At 36.2% G+C, this 21,720-nt stretch overlaps 1 protein-coding gene across 1 annotated transcript in view; it reads right to left on the bottom strand.

Moving 5' to 3' along the window:
* Positions 1–127: 127 nt before the first annotated feature.
* The window catches only part of dars1 (aspartyl-tRNA synthetase 1), a 28,680-nt gene continuing 7,087 nt past the window's right edge, over positions 128–21,720 (bottom strand). The window contains exons 6-18 of the mRNA XM_081368570.1: positions 18,920–19,022; positions 13,826–13,928; positions 13,345–13,425; positions 11,579–11,638; positions 7,398–7,509; positions 4,996–5,130; positions 3,905–4,052; positions 3,262–3,408; positions 3,129–3,171; positions 1,926–2,006; positions 1,722–1,833; positions 1,251–1,322; positions 128–605 (exon numbers count right to left, since the gene is read on the bottom strand). Of these exons, the coding sequence (XP_081224696.1) occupies positions 514–605; positions 1,251–1,322; positions 1,722–1,833; positions 1,926–2,006; positions 3,129–3,171; positions 3,262–3,408; positions 3,905–4,052; positions 4,996–5,130; positions 7,398–7,509; positions 11,579–11,638; positions 13,345–13,425; positions 13,826–13,928; positions 18,920–19,022 (1,289 nt within the window). The 3' untranslated portion in view covers positions 128–513. The remainder of the gene's footprint in view (positions 606–1,250; positions 1,323–1,721; positions 1,834–1,925; positions 2,007–3,128; positions 3,172–3,261; positions 3,409–3,904; positions 4,053–4,995; positions 5,131–7,397; positions 7,510–11,578; positions 11,639–13,344; positions 13,426–13,825; positions 13,929–18,919; positions 19,023–21,720) is intronic.

Genomic DNA, 21,720 nt, shown 5'->3' with positions numbered 1-21,720 from the left:
GGAACCATATAGCAAGTGCTTATGATTTGTTCACTTGAAACATTCATTAATTTCCTTTTTTTTGCACAAAAAAAAAAAAAGTACAACATTTATAGTCAAATATTCAGAAGAAAAACACTCGAAAACATACTATTTAGTTAATTTATTGTGCATGTGCTGTTTAAATTAATTTTTTTGAATTCTCAAAAACTTGGTGTGTCAGGAACATAGATCAGTAGAAAAAAAACCTACATGTACAGTATGATTTTAATAACAACATCTGCATGTCATAATACCATCTGCATCATTTAACAGTTAACACCGATTCCCTTCAATGGTTTTAGTATATTAGATGTATCTAACATCCTTCTGTATCTGGTGAGAAGTATTATAAAAGTGGCTTAATTTTTGTGGGTTAATCGTCATGGCAGTTCCCCATCCTGGCACGTCCAGATCCCTGATGGCTGGGTGACCGAGAGCTTGTACCGTTTCAGGCGGGATGGGAGACGAGAGGCCGACCGGCTACTTTAATCTTTATGGGGTCAGGCGTTTGGGGTCACGAGGGAACATGGAGGTCTGACGTACGTTGTGTAGGCCGAGATAAAGCATGGTCACTCTCTCCAGACCTAAGAGATGGCATACATTTAACCTCATGCACTTGTGCCAGAGATATTTTTAAAACACTAAAACTGTTTTAAAAACTATACACTACAATTCAAAAGACTGGGGTCTGTAAGAATTCTTTTATGTTTTTAAAAGAAGTCTTTTATGCTCGCCAAGGCTGCACTGATTTGATCAAAAATAGAGTAAAAGCTGTATTAATGTGAAACATTTTTACCATTTAAAAATATTTTCTATCTGAATATATTTTAAAATGTAATTTATTCCTGTTGGCAAAGCTAAATCAATCACATGAACCTTCAGAAATCATTCTTATATGCTGATTTGCTGCTCAAGAAATATTTCTTATTATCAATGTTGAGAACAGTTGAACTGCTTAATTTTGTGAAAACCATGATACATTTTTCTCAAGATTCTTTGATGAATAATAAGTTTGAAAGAGCATATATTTGAAATAAAATGATTTTGAAGCCATGTAAAAGTCTTTCCTGTCCCCTTTTGATCAATTTAATGCATCCTTGCTGAATAATAGTATGAATTTCTTTCAAACTCAAAATCGTAATGACTCCAAAACTTTGAAAAGTAGTGTAACTAGACTGTTCAATTTGACAATTTCTAAACTACATGATAGTAAAAAAACAATGCATCACCTATGCCACCGCCAGCATGAGGAGGAGCTCCATAACGGAACGAGTCAATGTAGGCCTTGATCTTCTCCAGGTCTGTAACAAAGAGCAAAAAATTTGTAATCTATAACAAAACAAACATTAGAGTAGTCAGTATTTACCATAAAGATTTACACTGTCCTTGTTACATGTACATGTACTATAAATTATGCATAACTACATGAAACTAACCCTAAACCACACCCTGATCTTAACCCTAACCCTATAGTAAGAACATGTAGTTAATTAACATTGCTCAGTACTTAAATCTATAATTACACTGTAACAAGGACACCTTAAAATAAAGTAAGCAGATGAAATACTGGAGAGTGTTGAAATTCAAATGCATTATGGTCAACCAACATTTAGATGTTTTGTGCATTCTTGTTTTTTTGGCTTAGCAACATGTGTTAACACCAAACTCTAGTAGGTTTTGTAACACAGCAGTTGAGTTACCGATGTTGTGGTGCATTGCCCTTTCAGTGAGCAGCTGAGCATCGTGGACTCTCTGAGCTCCAGACAGGATCTCCTCTCCTCTCATGAACATATCATATGAGTTGGAGTATTTCTGCAGGAAGAACATGTGGGGTTTGTTATGAACCACATAGCCTGTGAATAAAAAGCTACGTATTTAGATTCACAAGGCTTTAAAACACTTACCGGGTCGTTGGGGTCAGGCATGGTGTAGAATGGCCTTACTGCCAAGGGGTATTTGTCCAGAACGTAGAAGTCGGTGTCATACTAAAATAATCACAAAGGTGTGTTTAATTTAAATGGGCCATATTCCATGTATACGTTTGTAGAATTACATTTTGTAGTCTAGATTTCAAAATAACTGGAGCTAAAAAAAATTGAAAATGTTGTTTTAAAAGGCCATTTTCCACTCTCTCTGACCTTGCGTAGGCAGTAAAGAAACATGTCAGAATGACACATTTTTCTCAGTTTCATAATCTGGGTGGACTAAAGAGGGAGCTTGGGGTTCTATAGTATGTATAGTATTGTCTGCTCTTATTTCAGGGAAAATATTTTCTTTTTTTATAATCACTTTTTTCAACCATTTCAAATACACTGCCGTTTAAAGGTTTGGGGTCAGTAAGATTTTTTTTCTTTAAAAAAAAAAAAAAATACTTTTCTTTCACAAGGTTGCATTAAATTGTGTATTTTTATAACATTTCTAATGTTAAAAAAATTGGATTTAAAAAAAAACTATTTCAAATGACTGAATCCGGAAAAAAAGCGTCACAGTTTCCACAAAAATATTAAGCAGCACAACTGTTTTCAACATTGACAATAATAAGAAATGTTTCTTATTCTAGAGCTCCAGACTGAGGGCGATTGATTTTTCATTTTGTATTTCTTCCATTTCCGAATAATGGCACCAGCAGTTGTCTCCTCCTCACCCAGCTCCTTGCTGATGGTCTCGTAGCCCATTCCAGCCTTATGCAGGTCTGCGTGCGTCAGGTCTTAAATTGACAGCAGCCTAATATACCTGCTGCCAAATTATGAGATCATATTAAAAATATCTATATGGCAGTTATTCCCCAAGGTATCAATGTCAAAATTGTGGCAGTGAAAATTCTGAGTGGCTAGTAACTTTGAAAAACCACTAGCCACAGTGGCTGGCAAGCAAACAAGTTAATGTCGAGCTCTGGTCATGTGACATTGAAGTGTGGAGTAATGATGCTGAAAATCACAAAATCTATGAAAAGATAAAATCTGAATTTACAATATTACTGTTTTTCTGCATTTTAGATCAAATATAAATGCACCCTTGCTGAGACATTTCCTTCAAAAACATTCAAAAAACCTTATCAACCCCAAACATTTGATCAGAAATATATATCACTTATGATGTCTTTTTACCTTGTCCTTCACAAGACGACCAAGCAGCTTTTCGTTCGGTGTGCTGAGGAAGAAAAAATGTTGATTATAAAATCTGCTACAGATTCCCTGTGTGTGCAATGTGGGAAATTCTATGAAAGAAAGCCACACTGACCTCAAATCTTCTTCATCGCCCATTTCCACCCCGGCCGCTCTGAGCATGGCCACTCCCTCCATATACTCCAGTCTCAGCGTGGGCTCCAGGAACTTGAACGGCTCACTGGGGTACTGCTTGTTCACGGTCTGGATCTCTGTCTGGAACCTGCAGTGCATCCACATCACAGACACACCATTAAAAGAGAAAGCATAGCTAGAACGGAGACTAGCATGAAATGTAGGCCCAAGATTTAATTGAAAAGCGTCTCTCAAAGTCTTTCAAATGTAAACCATTAGTTGGCAAATGTTACCTTTCTTAGTGCTGGTCAGGTTGTTTGTGATTACTGGATAAAATATTCATGCATTCCACATATAGAGACTACTTGGGTTTTCCAATTGTATGTAACATTTGCCACACAATGACAGTAAAATACTTCAGTTATATTTATAAATAATAGTCTGACCACTAGATGGCAGTGTATATCCTTGTTATTATAAACCACATGAACGTGTTTGCCCTTTCACATGAATAAATGACATCACTTATAATGAATTTCAAGTGAAATTCATGTGACATTATTCTCATGTGATTCTTCATAAAAGGAAATAGGACTAAAACTTTTGAGAACTTTAGGGGATGTTGAAGGAGTCACGTCCCTTACCGGTCACGAAGTCCTTTAAAGATCTGAACCATGGTGTCAGTAATGGAGTCAATGACCTCATGGTAATGGTAATTGAAAGTCATTTCAATATCCAGACCCACAAACTCCGTCAGATGGCGATGAGTGTTGGAATCCTCAGCCCTGAACACTAAAAGAAACACAGACAACATGTGAGATTCACATTCACAGTAACCTTAGTATTTCATTTAAAACACTGGGCAAACTTGAGTGGAACATGATTTCTGATTGTTTCCAGCAGACAAAAAAAATCTTATCATGCAAACATTCACCTTTGTTGCAGTGTTGTTATAGTTAACAAAAATCAAAACTATTAAAAAGTTTTGAAATAAAACAAAACAAATACTAATATGAAAATCTATAAGAAACTAAATTAGAAATGCTGCCTTGACGACTAACTGAAATAAAATAATTTTAAGTTGAAGTACTTACTGTACTAAAAATAAATAGAAAAGATAAATAGAAATATATATATATAAAAAAAAAAACTAAAATTAAACTATAATAGTATTTAAATAATGCTAAATAAATAAAACTGCCGAGCAATATTAGTAGCAGTTAGCCTACATTTGTAAAATGCAGCTGTTCAAATTTCTGTGTCAAAAAACAAGATCATCAATAATCAAAATATTTTTGCTATAAAATCAGACTAATGCACTTGTTTTGAATATTCCCAGGTCAGGGATACAAAAAAAGCCCTTGTGCAGTTTCTACAATGTGACTTCCCATCAGTAGAGGTCCCTGATGAGCAGTATTTTCCTGAAGTCTATACCCTAAGGCTCTGCTAAAAGTGTTTGATATTCTTGCTCTATTCAGTGAGGGATTTCTGTGCCCGCCAAAAGCACCAAGAGCGCAATCCGTCTATTTATCCTGCAGTATGTCCTGATCTGCATACTGGCAGGGAGGAGATACTGGTGAAGGTGACCTCTACAAATAAGTGGCCAGATACTTTATAGGCCACCGTCTCTGGAGGTTCAGTTAATTCTTACTGTCCACTTTAAAGATGACCTAAAGATGGAAACAGCAAACAGAGGGAAATTAAAGAGACAGGAGGGTGTATTGTTATGCTTTACCTGGTCCGACACAGAAGACTTTGTCAAAGTCAGCACAAATGCACATTTGCTTGTAGAGCTGAGGGGACTGGGCCAGGTACGCACTGGTTTTGAAGTAGGAGACAGTGAAGACATTTGCGCCACCCTCACTGGCAGCTGTTAAAAAAAACACACAAAAAATATTTGAACTGTAGTCACGTGGAACATTTTTTCCACAAATGTGAGCTGATAATTCTCATGGCACGCATAGTAAATAAGAGCATGATGTTCTTTAGGGTACAGTTGGGTGTGTGCACACCGGATGTCATGCGGTTTTGCTAAAAGAACACGATGTTGATGGTGATGGTGGCAGATCACACCGAAGGCGGCAAAGTTTAAATTCGAAATGCGTCACAAAGATGTGTTCTGATTGGCCGGTCGGGGTGCAGAGGAAATGAAAGCAACTGTTTTCCTTAACAGCGAAAACCACACAAACACAACATGGGGGTTTGTTGAGGGAAAGTGTTGTGACACCAAGACCTTTGCTGACGTAATACATAGACTTTGAAATCATTGGTGGACTAAAAAAGAAGCGTATTTAAGAGACCGCTGAAGCAGTTGAGCACCATCATTTTTACACTAGACTTTCAGCATCTAAGGACAGTATCCTGTACACACATACATATACACATATATTATATATATATATATATATATATATATATATATATATATATATATATATACACATATATTATATATATATATATATATATATATATATATATATATATATATATATATATATATATATATATATATATATATATATAGTTTCTTTGGTGAATAGAAAGTTCAAAAGGTCAGCATTTATCTGAAATGGAAACCTTTTGTAACATATTATATGAGATTTTTTTTTATTTTTGGGTGAACTGTGTTTTTAAGAGCTGAGAAAGCAATCAATTTGCACCGTCTTGAGAGTCAAGTCAAATGAAACAGGCCCTGAACTCTTCACAAAGACAGCTGTGCTCATGAATCCCAGCAGATCCCATACCCACCATTTCAAGAGTGACTGGAGGCATGTCTCCTTAATAAACACCACTTTTTCTTCAGCCAGTGTTTTGACAGTGTCCAAAACTTTTTTTACCTCAGAAAATGAAAAAGTATCAATCCTTGAAATTGAAATTTTTAGAGACTGAAGGTGCAGAGAAAGAACAATAAACTAAGTTGGACACTATGAGCAGGAAATCATTCAGAAGGCTCGGTGTGTGAGGACAGAGATAAAAGCTGTACTACTCTGTCCCTGCCGTCATGAATACAGATACTCCAGTGTGAACACGGAGACAAGACTGTTCGCCTTATGACATCTCAGATGCTCCGTGAGGTTAAAGCCACGATGTAATAAAGTTGCGGCAGATCTTTTCTTCCGTATTGTGAGGTACATTAGATAAAAAAAAAATGTAGTGCAGGGACTTGTTTCTATCCATCGGTTGATGACTGAATGAGGGATATCTGAATGCAAGCTTGCAGTCGATTGTAAGAAAGTTGTGGGACTGAAGAACAACACTGAATGCTTGGAGAAGTCAGGTATACGTCACCAGAGAGAAGTCTGTTGTTTCACCAGAAGATAGAGTTAAGACATTATGATTAAAAATTACGAGATCAAAAAAACATGAACGGATGAATCGTTCACTATAGATCCAAACCTGCATTTAGAAAACAGAGAGAGCGAATTTTCATTTTGTACTGATTTTAAAGACTAAATGGAATCCAAACCACGTCTAATATGCAGTATATGCCGTAATGTGGCATTTTGCTGAACAATATTTCAGAAAAGTTGTTTCAGATGTGGGGAAAGTTGATGAGAACCGTTTTAGCGGTGAGGTTTATTTATTTGCTAATTTATTTTTGCAAAATGGTCTTTTGTGCTATCATCCACACATGCAAAGTAGGTTGATATATAACGGCAATAAATTATAATAGCCTAGTAAACAATTACTTGCTTACATAATATAATGTATTTTATATTATTTAAGCACCTGGAACCTTAGCAGTTTGACAGAATGTTCAAATTCAAAGGGCCACGTGAAGTCAAGCTAACTTTGCTTAACATTTTCTTATATTGAAATAGTTTATTTCCTACTCCTTAACAGTTCATTAGGCTTTTGATGATTTCGTCTGTCATCTCTTAGAATATCTGAAGGCCAGGCTTTTCAGTCAGCATGAGAATACATTTTACACATGGCTCTTGATTTTAACTACTTGTCCTTATGAAAATCTACCTTAGTTCTTGTAATTGTTTTAAGGCTATAATTACAGGCAAAACCATTGATGGCTCCTCTACCATGTTTAGGCCAATGTTGACTTCTTCTGACTCTCCAAAATTATGCAAAGAGATGATAAAAAAAAGGAGAGAGATGAAGTGAACTTGGAGATGGTCGTACCAGAGATGATCTTGGGGGTCTGAATCTCCACAAAGCCCTTGTTGATGAGCGTGTCTCTGAAGAGCTGACATACGCCGGACTGCAGCCGGAAGATGGCCTGGCTGGTCGTAGTCTGTGAGGGAAGACGCATAGGTTAGTAAACATGTTATGTAACCTGTTTGTTTGAGTGTGCCAGGGACTGATGTCAGCACTTCTCTTTTTATACAATGTGACACTTTGAATCATCTACATTTCACTTTGCACTGCAAAGGTTTAGAAAGTATTTCTGCAGAAGTTCTGGAGGAAACATAACGCTAGATCTCAGAAGACCTCTTTTTATGATGTTAGAATAAAATCTCACTGGCAATGTAATATATTCTGGTCATTTTTTCAGAGATACAAATAAATTAGGCCCTCTTCACGGTACCAAAGGGACACAGTACTTGCAAAATCAATCTTCAGCAACAATCGGACCTCCTGAATCCTCTGGTATTGAGCAAAAAAGCTTTCTCAGCATGAATTTCCCATGAATCAGATGACTCCCTGATGACCCGTGATATGGGCCACGTTTCCGATTCTTTATGACCTACAGAGCTCGCATAAATCCTAAAGAAACAATCAGCTTCTATATCAATATTTCAAGGCTCTTGTTTTACTGGGTTTGATTTAGTTAGGGCAGACTAGCTTTTGCAGGCAAGAATTCATTATGTGATAGTATAACATTAAGATTTCTTTGGAGATTTAAGTTAATCAGATCTATCCTAGTTTCATGTTTGTAGTTTCAACCTCATCATGACCACACTCTAAACCTCTAAAACTCCCTACGGGGGAATTTTAGACCAGCGAGTTTCACATAAATTAGCTCTGTTCCAAAACCAAGTAAGGTACTGTCTACATAGGCAGCAACCTTCCAAGGCAGCTTCCTAATGAAATGCAATTGATTTCAAATCAACAGCTCTTCAGACAAATCTAACATGCTTGTGCATTAATTGGTATCTGAAAACTGCTATTTTTGCGTGATTTCAGCTGAATAGGCTAAATTGATGATACCATAACTGTCAGTTTTTATTGCTGATAAATCTAATACTGGCATGCAAACTTGACAAACAGTTTTAGAGTTTCTGGTATTTAAGCAGATAAGAGTTGTTCTTACGGTAAGAGGGTGTTAATAAAGATGGCTGGCGAACTTTGGTTTGAAGCTAACATGTTGTTTGGGTGATAAATACAAGAAATACACAGCAGACACTGACAATGGGTAAGATTGTGATAAGGGGATTATTAATTAGACGGAACTATTAAAATGATCAGTTTCAGTACTGAAAATAAGTACAATACAGTTCAAAAGTTTGGGGTTGGTAAGAATTTATCATATTTTAGCAAGAAGTCTATTTGATCAAAAATACAGTAAAACAGTAACACTGAAATATAACAATTTAACTTGCCTATCTAATTTAATGTATTTTTAAATCCTGAAGCTGAATTTTTAGCATCATTATTCAAGTCTTCAGTGCCACATGATCCTTCAGATATCATTCTTATATGCTGATTTGATGCTCAAGAAACATTAATTATCATCATCAATGTTGAAAACAGTTGTGGAAAGAATAACATTTATTTAAAATATCATTTTTTGTAAGAATTTAGTGTCACTTCTAATTAAATTATTGCATCCTTGTTGAATAAAATTTTGATTTCTTTCAACAACAACAACAAAATCTTACCCCAAACTTTTGAACCGTAGAGTATATTTATAGCTGATATTTCTCATCCCTGAGGTTGTCACAATGCACTCTGGTATAGCCCTCGTTGCAAAATCATAAATGTGTTTCTGCTTTAGAATAGGTTCAAAACAAGATATCTTAGATGCTGCCTTCCTTTCGGAAAAAGTCCACATCCAAGTAGATGGCTTTGGTTTTAGAACAGGAAAAAAAAGAGCATATTATCATTAGTGGGTTATAACTTAGAAATGGGTTCCTACAACTTTTGGCTAATGAATTTGAGGAGTTTTAAAAATCGTTAAATAGAGATTGCGCTCACTAATAGCAAAGTTCTAGCAATAAAATATAGTTGAATGTAATTTTGTAAAGTTGTATGTAAGTTGAATGTAAATTTGAATGAAAAATTTAATTTACTATAAACATCTGAATATTCCCTAATATTTCTGCAGTAATTAAATGTTGTTGTTTTTTTAAATAACAGTTATTGTGTTGTAATTTATTACTATAAAACCATGCAGTAAATGTAATATAAACAGGACAACAGGACTTCCTCTTATTAATCCGCTGATAAATATCAAAGAGTCAACATATTAAGACAGTCTGTCTATATTCTTAGTGCCGATCATAATAACCCGGCGCCAAGGGATACGTTGCCAGGACATTTAGTGACTAGTCTGTGAAGCTAAGCGGTTGTACAGTTTATATGCAAAGCTGTTATCAGTGAAGTGTGGAAACACGCAGGTTTCAGTTGACGTCCTCACACGTCTCTCACTGTAGGCGTGGAGAAAGGAGCTGTGTGCATCACTTTAGTGTTCACAAGGCTGCAGTGAAAACCAAAGAGGCGCGAAAAGCTGTTGTCCTGTGGTTTGACTCCCCCGCGTCACACTCTCAGATTTCTGCCTTCAGTTTCTGGAAGTTCTCAAAAAAGAGCAGCTCTCTCAGAGCTAGGTGCATTGTGGCAGTCCTACAGCACTGCCAGATTTCAATCTCCTTTGGTGTGTGAAAAAAAAAAAGAAAAAAAAAAGCATGGGGTGTGTGGGTGCGTGACATGGAGGTCTTTCATTATGTCAGAACTAATCCTGCCACCTCTGAAAACCGTTTAATGCTTTGCTCTTCACTAAAATGAAAGTGTGAAAGCACACAGACACACTGTCTCAGAAACAGGTGCTCTCACAAAGCACAGGCGGCCAATCGCAGCGCCCGAGTCCTACAACCACACCATCAGGGCTTCATAAATCAGAACAACAGGCTCATTTGGGATTCTTCTTTTTTTCAGAACTTTATTGCTTTGTACTCGTTTCACAATATCAGGAAGTCAGGGAGGACACACTAAGGAGGTCTATACAGTAGTAACTGAAGAAAGCTATCTGACAGCATTCCCATTTCTCTCAATAGGTGTGTTTGACTTCACAAGACGCTGCTATGAACGATTATGCCAGTTGGAAACTTTTGACAGTACTGGTTCAGTCGGTGCAGTTTCTTCAGAGCGGCTACATGATGACAATACAGCTGTTTCACAATTGGCCGAATTCACCAAAGACAATGACGTGTTTATTTGGACACCTTTAGTTCCGCTTATGCTCGCAAATCCATGTTTTATAACAGTAAAAACTCTTTTCATATAACATTGTTATACTGAGTCACGTTTATCAAAATAAAACTGATAAAAAATGTAGACCCCAATATATTGGTCCGCATGAACCGGAAGTTGCAACTAACTTTACTTCAGTGTTGTGACGTATTTCCAACTGAAACGGATTATTGAATAAAGTGCATGTTTTTATTTTAGCGCACCTCCTCTCCATCTCTTGCTCATAGCAGACTGATGGTTGGGGGAGTGGGTAAGAAGATCATTCATCCCAAGCCATCAAACCGACGTCATCAGAGAAGGGATGCCATTCCAGAGAGGAAGCAAATTTTCAGATTTTGATTAAAGATTACCACGACAAGCTATTTTTTTCTGTGTATTAACTTGCACGGGTTGATTGTTCACCACAAGACTAGTTTTGTGCGCTAACAAAGTAAAAAGTGTTCATTCTGATTTCATGCCGACTTTAAATAGTACTGGTTTACGTTTAACTTTAGGCTTATGTTTAAACTTTATTCTTGTAATAATAATTAATAATTTGTTACAAACTCAAAGCGCTTTACATTTGGAAGGGGGGAATCTCCTCAAACACCACCAATGTGCTGCATCCACCTGGATGATGCGACGGCAGCCATATTGCAACAGAACGCCCACCACACACCAGCTTATTGGAGTGTTGAAGCCAATCAGTCAATATGAGGATGATTAGGAGGCCATGATGGACAGAGGCAGAGACAGAGGCCATTGGGCAAATTTGGCCAGGATGCCAGGGATACACCCCTAATCTTTTACCGAAGGACATACTGGGATTTTTTTTTTACCACAGAGAGTCAGGACCTCAGTTTAACGTCTCATCCGAAGGACGGAAACACTTGTAAACTTTACTCTTGGCTTACCCTCAAATCAATAACTCTGTTGTCCAGTCTGGTGTCCTGATTGACAGTGGCTCTTCCCTCCTGAAAGAAAAAGGTCATGATTACTCCAAAATTTCTTCAAAATTATGTTGACAGTTCACAAATAAATCTGAATGGTTCAAAATCATGTAATTCCAAATCTATATGATTCTAATTTGCACTTGCCATGCCAACATTTTCACTGGCCTGATCACAATATATATATTGCAATATATAATTTTATATTTGCTTGAAATATTTATAATTTTATATTTGCTTGAAATATTTATAATTTTCATTGAACTTTATTTTTTCTTTATACTTTTATACCTAAATTTACAAAAATAAAGTTTGCAACAAGTTGCCGATCAAAGAAATTAATCGGCAATCTTTTTTTAAAGAAATTAATACTTTCGTTCCAAAAGGGTGCATTAAATTGATCAAAAGTCACAGTAGAAACATTCATAAGGTTACAAAAGATTTCTATTTCAAATTGATGCTGTTCTTTTGAAATTTATATTCTTCAAAGAATCCTGAAAATAATTATGTTTTCCATGAAAATATTTATATTAATCACTATTTATAATAGTGTTTCTTGAGCACCAAATCAGCACGTTAAAAAACTTCTGAAGGATCATGTGACACTAAAGACTGGAGTAATAATTCTGAAAATTCAGCTATGCCATCAGGGAATAAATTATATTTTAAAATATATTAAGACTGTATATGTTATAATGTCTTAGAATATCACAGTTTTTTCTGTATTTTTGGTCAAATAAATGCAGCCTTGGTGAGCATAAGAAACCCACCCAAACATTTAAAACTAGATTCAAATAGTTTCTCTTGCAGAGGCTGCCCCATGGCTTCTGAGTTATCTTTCCTTCATAAAGCCTGTAGGAGCTCAAGACTGATCAACAGGCTACTCATCCTCGGACCGGGCCGATAAGACACAGGCGTAATGAGGCGGCAGATGCTCTGTCTGACTGACGTTGTGGAATCCCTGCAGAGAACACCTGGACAGCAACTGCAGCTGGTTTTGTCTTACTACATAAACACCATCAACTGTCTGACATCATGAAAGAGGGGCAAAGACAGAAGCTATGAATAGCCATTTCTGTAGTGTGTAGCATATATACTGTGTAGAGTATGCAAATTTTCAGTATGCATGGTATGCCTGGATGACCTGCTGCATTTGCTATGAGAAGTACAATACAGCTTAAGCCCAAAGTATACTTTGGTTTTTACGCGTACACAAGTGTCGTCTTACGAGTCACCAGAATAGTACGCGCGCAGCACGGTTATTGTAACGTGCAGGTCGCACGTGCGCATTGAATTTGTTTTGCACTAATCAGTTGTTCCACAAGATCTCGTTTCACAGTAGAAAACTAAACTAAAGAGACGAAAACAACAACAAAACACCAGAGACCGCAAAAATGACAGATGCCCGCATTGACAAGCGCTTGTGTGAGGAGGTTATGAGATAGCCGTAACTTAAGTTTCAAAGAATACAAGACATTTTAATCAGTCATAACTTCTGGAGAAAAATAGACAAAGATGAAACTTTCGTTCGCACATGCTATCAAATGGAGTATACTTTGAAAGGCAACGTGTTCGACTGTAAAATACGAATTTTACTTTGGGCTTTACACTGCAAGGAATGCTATGTGCCACAATGCAATCCTGTCAACAATGTAACTTACTACTGTTTAAAAGTTTGGGAGAACTGTTTAACGTTTTTTATTTGGGTTTTGTTCTTGACTGTTTCTCACCTCATCTCCTTCTCCCTCGGGCCTGACAGCATCTTCAAGCTGAAGTGGAAGTCTGGCCTCAGACTGGCTGATCACAAAGATCTAGGACAAAGACACAGCAAAGAGAGTTTAAGCTATGATTGCAGCTTTAATACAAGACTCCTCAACAAAAAGAAGTTATCTAGTAGAATGTCTAAGCTGCTCTTTTCCATACAATGAATGTGAATAGTGACCTCAACTGTCCCTGGTCCCCATCCACTTTCACTGCATGAACTACAGAAGTTTGTAGACATTGTGCTATACAGCTCCTTTTATGTTCCACAGAAGAAAGTAAGTTATACAGGTTTTTGCGGGTCTTATTGTGGTGAAAGATACAAAGATCCTATATTCCATGATGAGGATGGTTTCCAATTAAACTTTCCATATTTACAGAGAACAATCAGATGTATTCTTTTAATAGAGTAATATAGATTTTATTTAATATAGTAATATAGATCTCTACCCTCTCAACATGGAGCTCCACATCCTGCTGTGAACAGCTCTCGATCTTCTGCTCAACCTTCTTCACCACAGCCTCCACGTCAATGATGCTCTCCTTCGTGAGGCTGTAAACAGAAAAATACAGCATGAGGATGAAGGGGAAAAACGCATTTGGACAGCTGACATGAAATGAGGCAGCAGTGTCCTGAAAAATCAAAAACTGCACTCCAAAAGTGATTACAAATATATATTCATAAATCTTGTATAAACATATATACAGTTTTATGGGTGTTTTAGAGTTCACACTACCATTCAAAAGTTTGGGATTGGTATGATTATTATTCTTTTTTTAATTTAAAGATATCTGTTCTAATCACCAAAGCTGCATTTATTTGACCAAAAAAATACAGTAAAAACTTTAATATTGTGAAATATTATTACAATTTAAAATAACTGTTTTCTATTTTAATAAAGTTTCAAATGTAATATATTTCTGTGATGGCACAGCTGAATTTTCAGCATCATTACTGTAGACTCCAGTGTCACATGAATCTTCAGAAATCATTGTGATATGCTGATTTGCTGCTCAAGAAAAATCTATTTCTTATTATCATCAATGTTGAAAACAGTTTATTTTTGTGAAAACCTTGATAAACTTTTTCAGGATGTTTTGATGAACAGAAAATTCCAAAGAACAGCAGTCTTTATCGTCATTTTTGATCAATTCAAACAATAAAAGTATTACTTTGTTTAAAATAAATCCCCTTACTGACCCTAAACTTTTGAACGGTAGTGTACAGAACACTTGCTCTTTTAAAAATGTATTGGTCACAATACAATGAATATAAATGTCCCTCAAAAAGCAAAAAAGTTTTTCTTTTTAATTTTATAAAAACTTTTTTTAAGACTTAATGATAGGTCTTAGGTGTTTTTCAACCAACTTTTAGAAAAGCACAAATGAAACAAAAACTATAGAACAACTTCATGGAAACTCATGAGATCACATTGTTAGGCAACAGTATCTTCGCAATTCTTTTTTCAAACCATTCCTCCCACGTGATATACATAGTTCTCCTTTTCACAGTTCAAACAAACATTGCTGTTGTGAAGTCAAACCACATCACTTTTACTCTGGTTAAACAGTATGTATTTTAAGTTCTTTACATCACAAACCAAAAGGCCACAGGTTTCTCACCACTACAAACACTGAAAAAATATTAGCAATAAAGGGCATTCACCTAAAGATGGAAATAATACCATTTACTTAAAATTTACTTAACCTCTTCGCATTCCAAACCAATATGTTAAGCATTGTTTTTTCATTGGAACACAATATTTATTAAAGCTTGACTGACACAGTCACGTTGAACTATCATTCAAGATCTGTCATAAAATTTAAAATAATGTAAAACCGGTCTGGAACGACATGAGAGTGAGAAATTGACCACTTTAAATTTGGGTGACCTACTCCTTTTAGTGAAACAATATTAGATTGGCAAGTCTAAGCCATGTCATCTCTCTAAGGTCAAACGTAAAAGCGATGGCCAACTGTCTGCTGGAGAAGCAGACGGCACAAATTGAGATTGCAACCTTCAGCTCTAGTCATTACAAAGGAGTAATGAGAGACCAGAGAGTGAGAATGAGACGCGCCAGTCCCTGCCAGCTGCTGCTCAGAGAGCGGCCACATCGCTCTGGGATCAGTTCTGCTCACACGGCTCTCTCAAACAATCTCCATACAGACACTCTTCATAAGTCCTGATTAAGTCTGGTTACTGAACACTAAGCCGCCCATGATGGGCTCTGCATTGAAAGGACACTGGGCTGAAGAGAGCGGTGGATATTAAAGAGAGGATTACACAGAGCAAGTGTGTTTGACCTGCCCTCTGATTGAGCTCATGTGCTTTTGTCAAACAACAATCGATTTCAAACTAAATTTACTGAAGAAGATTAGCAAGCATGGCTAATAATTAAGATAGAGATCTATTAGTTAGTTTCAAATATGAGTGACTGTTTCAGCGATGAAGACTACGCATCATTTGGGGATCTGTGCTCCAAAGAACATGGTGCTTATCTGTAGTGTTTGAGGTGGAAAGGGTCACATAAAATTGTAAAATTGATTGTGGTGGACATCAGCACTGAGTGGCTTTATTATGGAAGCTTGTTTCCGCCACAAAAAAAAAAAAAAAAAAGGATAATTGCGACTTTTTATCTCACAATTGCGAGTTTACATCTCGCAATTCTGACTTTATTTCTCAGAATTGCGAGATATAAAGTCAGAATTGCGTGAAATAAAGTCGCAATTGCGTGTTTTAAAGTCAGAATTCTGAGAAAAGATGTCAGAATTGCGAGATATAAACTCGCAATTATGTGTTATAAAGTCAGAATTGCGTGATATAAAGTCAGAATTCTGAGATATAAAGTCAGAATTGCGTGATATAAAGTCGCAATTGCGAGAAAAAAAGTCAGAATTCTGACTTTATAAGACGCAATTGCGACTATATCTCGCAATTCTGACTTTATATCTCAGAATTCTGACTTTATATCTCAGAATTCTGACTTTATTTCACGCAATTCTGACTTTATATCTCGCAATTCTGAGAAATAAAGTCAGAATTGCGAGATGTAAACTCGCAATTGTGAGATAAAAAGTCGCAATTATCTTTTAAAATGTTTTATTCAGTGGCGGAAACAAGCTTCCATACTTTATAGCTTGGTTTGTATTCAAGATAAATTTCAATACATAGAAAGCAACCCTCTACAATGAGAGTAAATCACCAAATTTCACAAGAGGCGACTAAAAATATCTTTAATTAGCCAATGGATAGTAAATTGTACAATTAAAGTCGCCTGTAATTGAGTAAGAGGCAAAAAATAAGTTTAGAGCAGATATAATTTCATTGCCTGCTGAGCTTTACACACCGTCGCCTGGCTGAAAGCGCCCTCTGCCGCTTTCTATCACACACGCGCACTTAACCGTTGACTGAACTGTCACTGTCCCGATCGGACCAGCGCTACGTCGTCATGAAAGTTTATCATTTGCACGAGTTAAGCCTTGCCAATTTAAACATTCAAGCACAAGTTTTGTGTGCGCAAATTGCAAATCCGAAGGTGAATTGAGCTCTCCTTCACGTCTTCTTGCGGTTGAACGGACAATTTCACATAAAATTATGTCAAAATGCCCATCTTTGTGAGTATTCTGGTAAACATAGTCGTTTACGTGTTAAGTGAACGTAAACGGTTGAGAAATAAAACGCATGTGTAACAGTATCAGTATATTGGATCCGTGCAATGTGCAATATATCTTAAAGTGACAGCAGCCTAATATCCCTGCTAGTGCCTGTGTTTTTAATGTTAATCAAACAACAGACTTATGGCAAAATAAATCACTCAATGCTCTTGACTGAATAACTTTTGCAACTTTAATAAGGATTCATCTATATTTAATTTATAAAGTGAAAGCTATGCCGTGTTATTGTCCATTTAATTGCATTTAATCAATTTCTGTACATAATCTACTTAATCTGTATCTAACTACATGTAAAACCTGAAAAGCACTGCTTATTTAATTTGCATCTTTGTTCTTTTGACTGTTTACTTGACTTTAACAGTGTTTGAAATTTATATTTTATATTATATTTATTCATTTGCATTGTTCTTGCATTGTAAAAAGTCTGGTGAGTAAAATAAAACATTTACTAGCCAATGGCGACTCAAGCTTTAGTGTGTCCGTAGAGGGTTAGTAAAATCTACTATTGTAGATTCTACCATGGTAAAAGGATGTGAAAATAACCATGTAATGTGCACTGTAATGCATCTAAGTTGATTGTTGCTTTTAGAAAACATATTATTTAAATATAAATATCTACAACAAATAAATAGAATATTTCTGCCAAGCAATATAAAATATAACACAAAAATGCATTAAGATTAATTTAGCAGGTTTTAAAATATTTCTTTGAACACGAAGAAATGTCCAAACTGATCTGAAATTCAAAACTATGTATTTTACAATGGGTTTTATTATTCACCCTGCAATATTCAAACGTACATGATATTTTTCGTCAATTTTACTTTAAAAAAACTGAATAATGAACCCGTTTTAGGAAATGTGTGCTTGCTCTCAAACAGAATTCCAGGTAGACATGGGGAATGTGCATCTTAGCATAAGCTAGTATTGATCTACATTACTTTAAAATATGCCATATCATTACTTTAGATAATTCCGGTACTCTAAAATGTTTATTAACAGGTACATAAATCAAACAAATGAGGTGTTTGATGGAACAATTTGGGTGTGTTAAACATGCTGCAACAATAAAAGAAAAAGGCATTTTATGTGGCAACTAGATTCTTTAACATCCCCTAACTGAAACTCTCCAACCGTCACAAACATTTACGTAACACAGAGAGAGGAAGTTTCTCTACAAAACACAAAATCTGCTCCAAAGATCTGCGATGTGTGGAAATGCTCATCTAAGATTTCTGCTGAGGTGAAATCTTTCAGTTAGATAACAAATAACCAAGTGCACAGATATCAACCAGGTCCCTTTGAGTCAAGAACAATTACATTAAAACGCAAGCAAAGGGAAACAAGATCAACAGCGTAAGGAACTGGAAAGGAACTCCCCAGACCACAACACCCTTCCTAATTCACGACTGATAAAGTGAATAGAGTTTAGCCTCCATTCAATGCTGCATGAGCAAACAGAGGATGTTAACACGGTTAAGCAGCAAACCCTCTGACCCTCTTAAAAGACTGGAAGTGGACTTGAAAACAAAGTGACTTGTCTACCATATATATACAATTCAGTGTTGTATTTGTGACTGAATGTTGGTCCTATTGTCCCACAACCCTCTATTTGACCCCGAACCCAGAGTCATTCATTCAGGCCAGACTTTAAAGTAGATCTCTGTCTCTCTGATGTATCTACTATTTGTTGTTTTAAGGGGAACGACCCATTACGGTGTTGAGGGAAAGCTGTTTCCGACTGAAAAAAATGGAGCTTTTGTTCTGAAGTGAAACTTTATCGATCGCCACTTAACATGGTAAAATGGAATGAGTTGCCAGGACTTCACTTTTCCCACCATTGTTTGACAGGAAACATAGCCTACTCACTTAGCTGCAAACTTGACCATCTGCTTGCTCGCACGTTCTCCCACAGCGAGCAGGGCCTGCACGGTAAACTGCTGGTGACGCAGGACCAAGAAGCACTGCTTCCCTAGAGGAAAAACAACCTGTCAGTAAACATACCTCAACATACCTTAAAACCAGGGTGGTTGTTACTGTCCAGGACAAAGAGCCACTAATAACACATAACACTACTGTTCAAAATGTTTTGGGATTTTTGTTTTTAAAGAAATTAATAGTTTTATTCAGCAAGGATGCATTAAATAATTCGAAAGTGACAGTAAAGACATGTATAATGTTACAAAGGATTTCGATTTCAAATAAATGCTGTTCTGTAGAACGTTCTAGTCATCGAAGAATACTGAAAAAAGGATCAGTTTTCAACATTGACAATAATAATAAATGTCTCTGAGCTCCAAATCAGCATATTAGAATGATTTCTGAAAGGATCATGTGACACTGAAGACTGGAGCAATGATGCTGAAAATTCAGCTTTGCCATCACAGGAATAAATGACATTTTAAAAATATATTCAAACAGAAAACTGTTATTTTTGATCAAATAAATGCACCCTTGGTGAGCATAAAAGACTTGACTGACCCCAAAACATTTGAATGGCAATGTAACACAACACAACACAACACAACACAACATAATAATAACGTTCAATTTCACAATCCAATCTCCAAAGGGATCTCACTCTGCGTGCGTGCGTGCTACATCACATTATGTTTTTGCAAAGACCGTTTCCTGTGTCTTAACAGAAACTAACACATTCATGTAGTAGATGTTTCTGATTACAAAACCAGAACTTTAAGAATGAGTATATCTATTAACCAATTACTTGAGAATATTTTCATATTAAGACAGTGCCAAAGACACCTCTAACAAACTAAGATTAAGGTCTGAGATTATTGTAGAGCTGTCTGGTTCAATGCTAGTCAGAGGAGTTAAATAAAAGCACCAAATCTACTGGCACCACTCAGCTATCAACAGACCGGACGTCTCTTTGAAAGACACAATGTACGTAGTCCAGACTTGTCACCAGATTGCTAATCAGACACCTTGAGAGTGAACAAACTCCGATTTGTGTAAACCTGACACGGATCAGGTCAAGATCAGAGACCACCCAGACTCTTTGAAGTCCCCCTCAGTGTTCAGAGCCTGACAGATAGTTAAAAACACAGCAAATCAGGATGTTGTTGTGCTAAAGGACATTCTTCAGCCCAGAGCACACTGACAGAATGAGGGAAGCTGGAGGTTAAATGATTCTTGACATGGAAGTTGTCCTGGAAGGAAATGTTAGTGATATAGCCATAATACATGGTTTATTCATTACTGCACTCTTAAACCAGACGTGTACGTGCGGACCCCATCAGACTTGGATTGCGTGGAAAAGACAGGAGAAGTTTCACTTAAGCTGAAGAGACTGAACAGTTTCTATTAAAGACATTTACTAATAAAAAAAACGCAACCACAGAAAGTGTTTGTCAGTTTTGTAGTGAAAATGGCCACTATTTTTAAAGGCCTCCATCGCCATTGCAATTCATCCAAATATAAATTTGGTAAAGATAAGGCACATGTTGGGGGCACCCATATCCCCTATGGTCCTCATCACCTGCATTAATCTTGGTTGTGTAAAGAGGTTTTTTTCTTTAAATGCCACATTTTAAAATAATGTCCATGTAAATACCCATGAAGCTATGTTGACTCTGTTACTGTTTGTCTTTGTTCTGAAAAGTTATATAAAAAATAAAGTAAAAAATAAATATGTCTAGATTTGAAGTTGAACAGTAACATATAGCTTACTGCATACTGTGCATTACATATACATTTTATACTGCAAAAAAAGTATATGATGAAGTATGCAACAATAAACGTTTCAATCAGTAGTATGCTACGAAAACATGCTCAAAACTGACACACTCAAAAAGGAAGGGCATTTTGGGTGCACTCCACTGTGGCATGACAAGCCAATGAATGTAGTGTGCTCTAATTGCATACTTCACATTTTATCATGTTTGTACACAATGGCTATGTTTAAAATACATTGTAGTGAATACTCTGTTTATTCAGTGAGTGGCAACATGTTATCAAGTTGTTTTGTATTGTTAATTTAATGTTGTGTAAAATACCTTAATTTTTGGCAGTCTGATTAAATAAATCAATACAGAGATCATAATAGTGGCAGACATTACTTCCTGTTCATGTGTCACACTAAGAATGGAAAGTGCATTCTGAGAAACTGTATTCACATTCATATTTTGGTAAGTGCAGGAAAGTGCAGTCATGTTAACAACATTTTGTGTGCAAAGAAAGTCCATTGTCCATTATCAACAGTGTAGCGACTGGATGAAGAACCACTTACTCAGAGGTCACTTCCAAACTAAGCAGCTTTATAGTGGTCGTTCAGACTTGCCTGTTTAAATTTAATTTCAAAATTTTATTCAACGCAAAATCCGCGTGAAGAAATGATTTGCCTCATCTGAAATTCCATATCGGGTGGATTCCTGTTCAGATGACTGCATTTCACATCAAATAATTTTGCTGTGTAAGTAAATGTGACTGTACCCCAAATCATCTGGGTATTATCTGACTTTTGAACCTTCCCAGTATAAATGATGTGTACGCTAACAACAGCATGCATAGTATGGTAGGATGCTGGTCCAAATCTTTCTTTATTTTCAACAGTTTGAGATGATACAAACCCATTTCCGTACCTTTCATTATGATAATGACCATAATGACTTAAGTTTTTATAAATTGCGATAATATGTCAGTAATGTCAA

The sequence above is a fragment of the Scardinius erythrophthalmus genome (assembly GCF_964197995.2).
Source record: "Scardinius erythrophthalmus genome assembly, chromosome: 6".
Classification (NCBI taxonomy): Eukaryota; Metazoa; Chordata; class Actinopteri; order Cypriniformes; family Leuciscidae; genus Scardinius; species Scardinius erythrophthalmus.
This window is presented reverse-complemented; position numbering and strand designations above follow the sequence as displayed.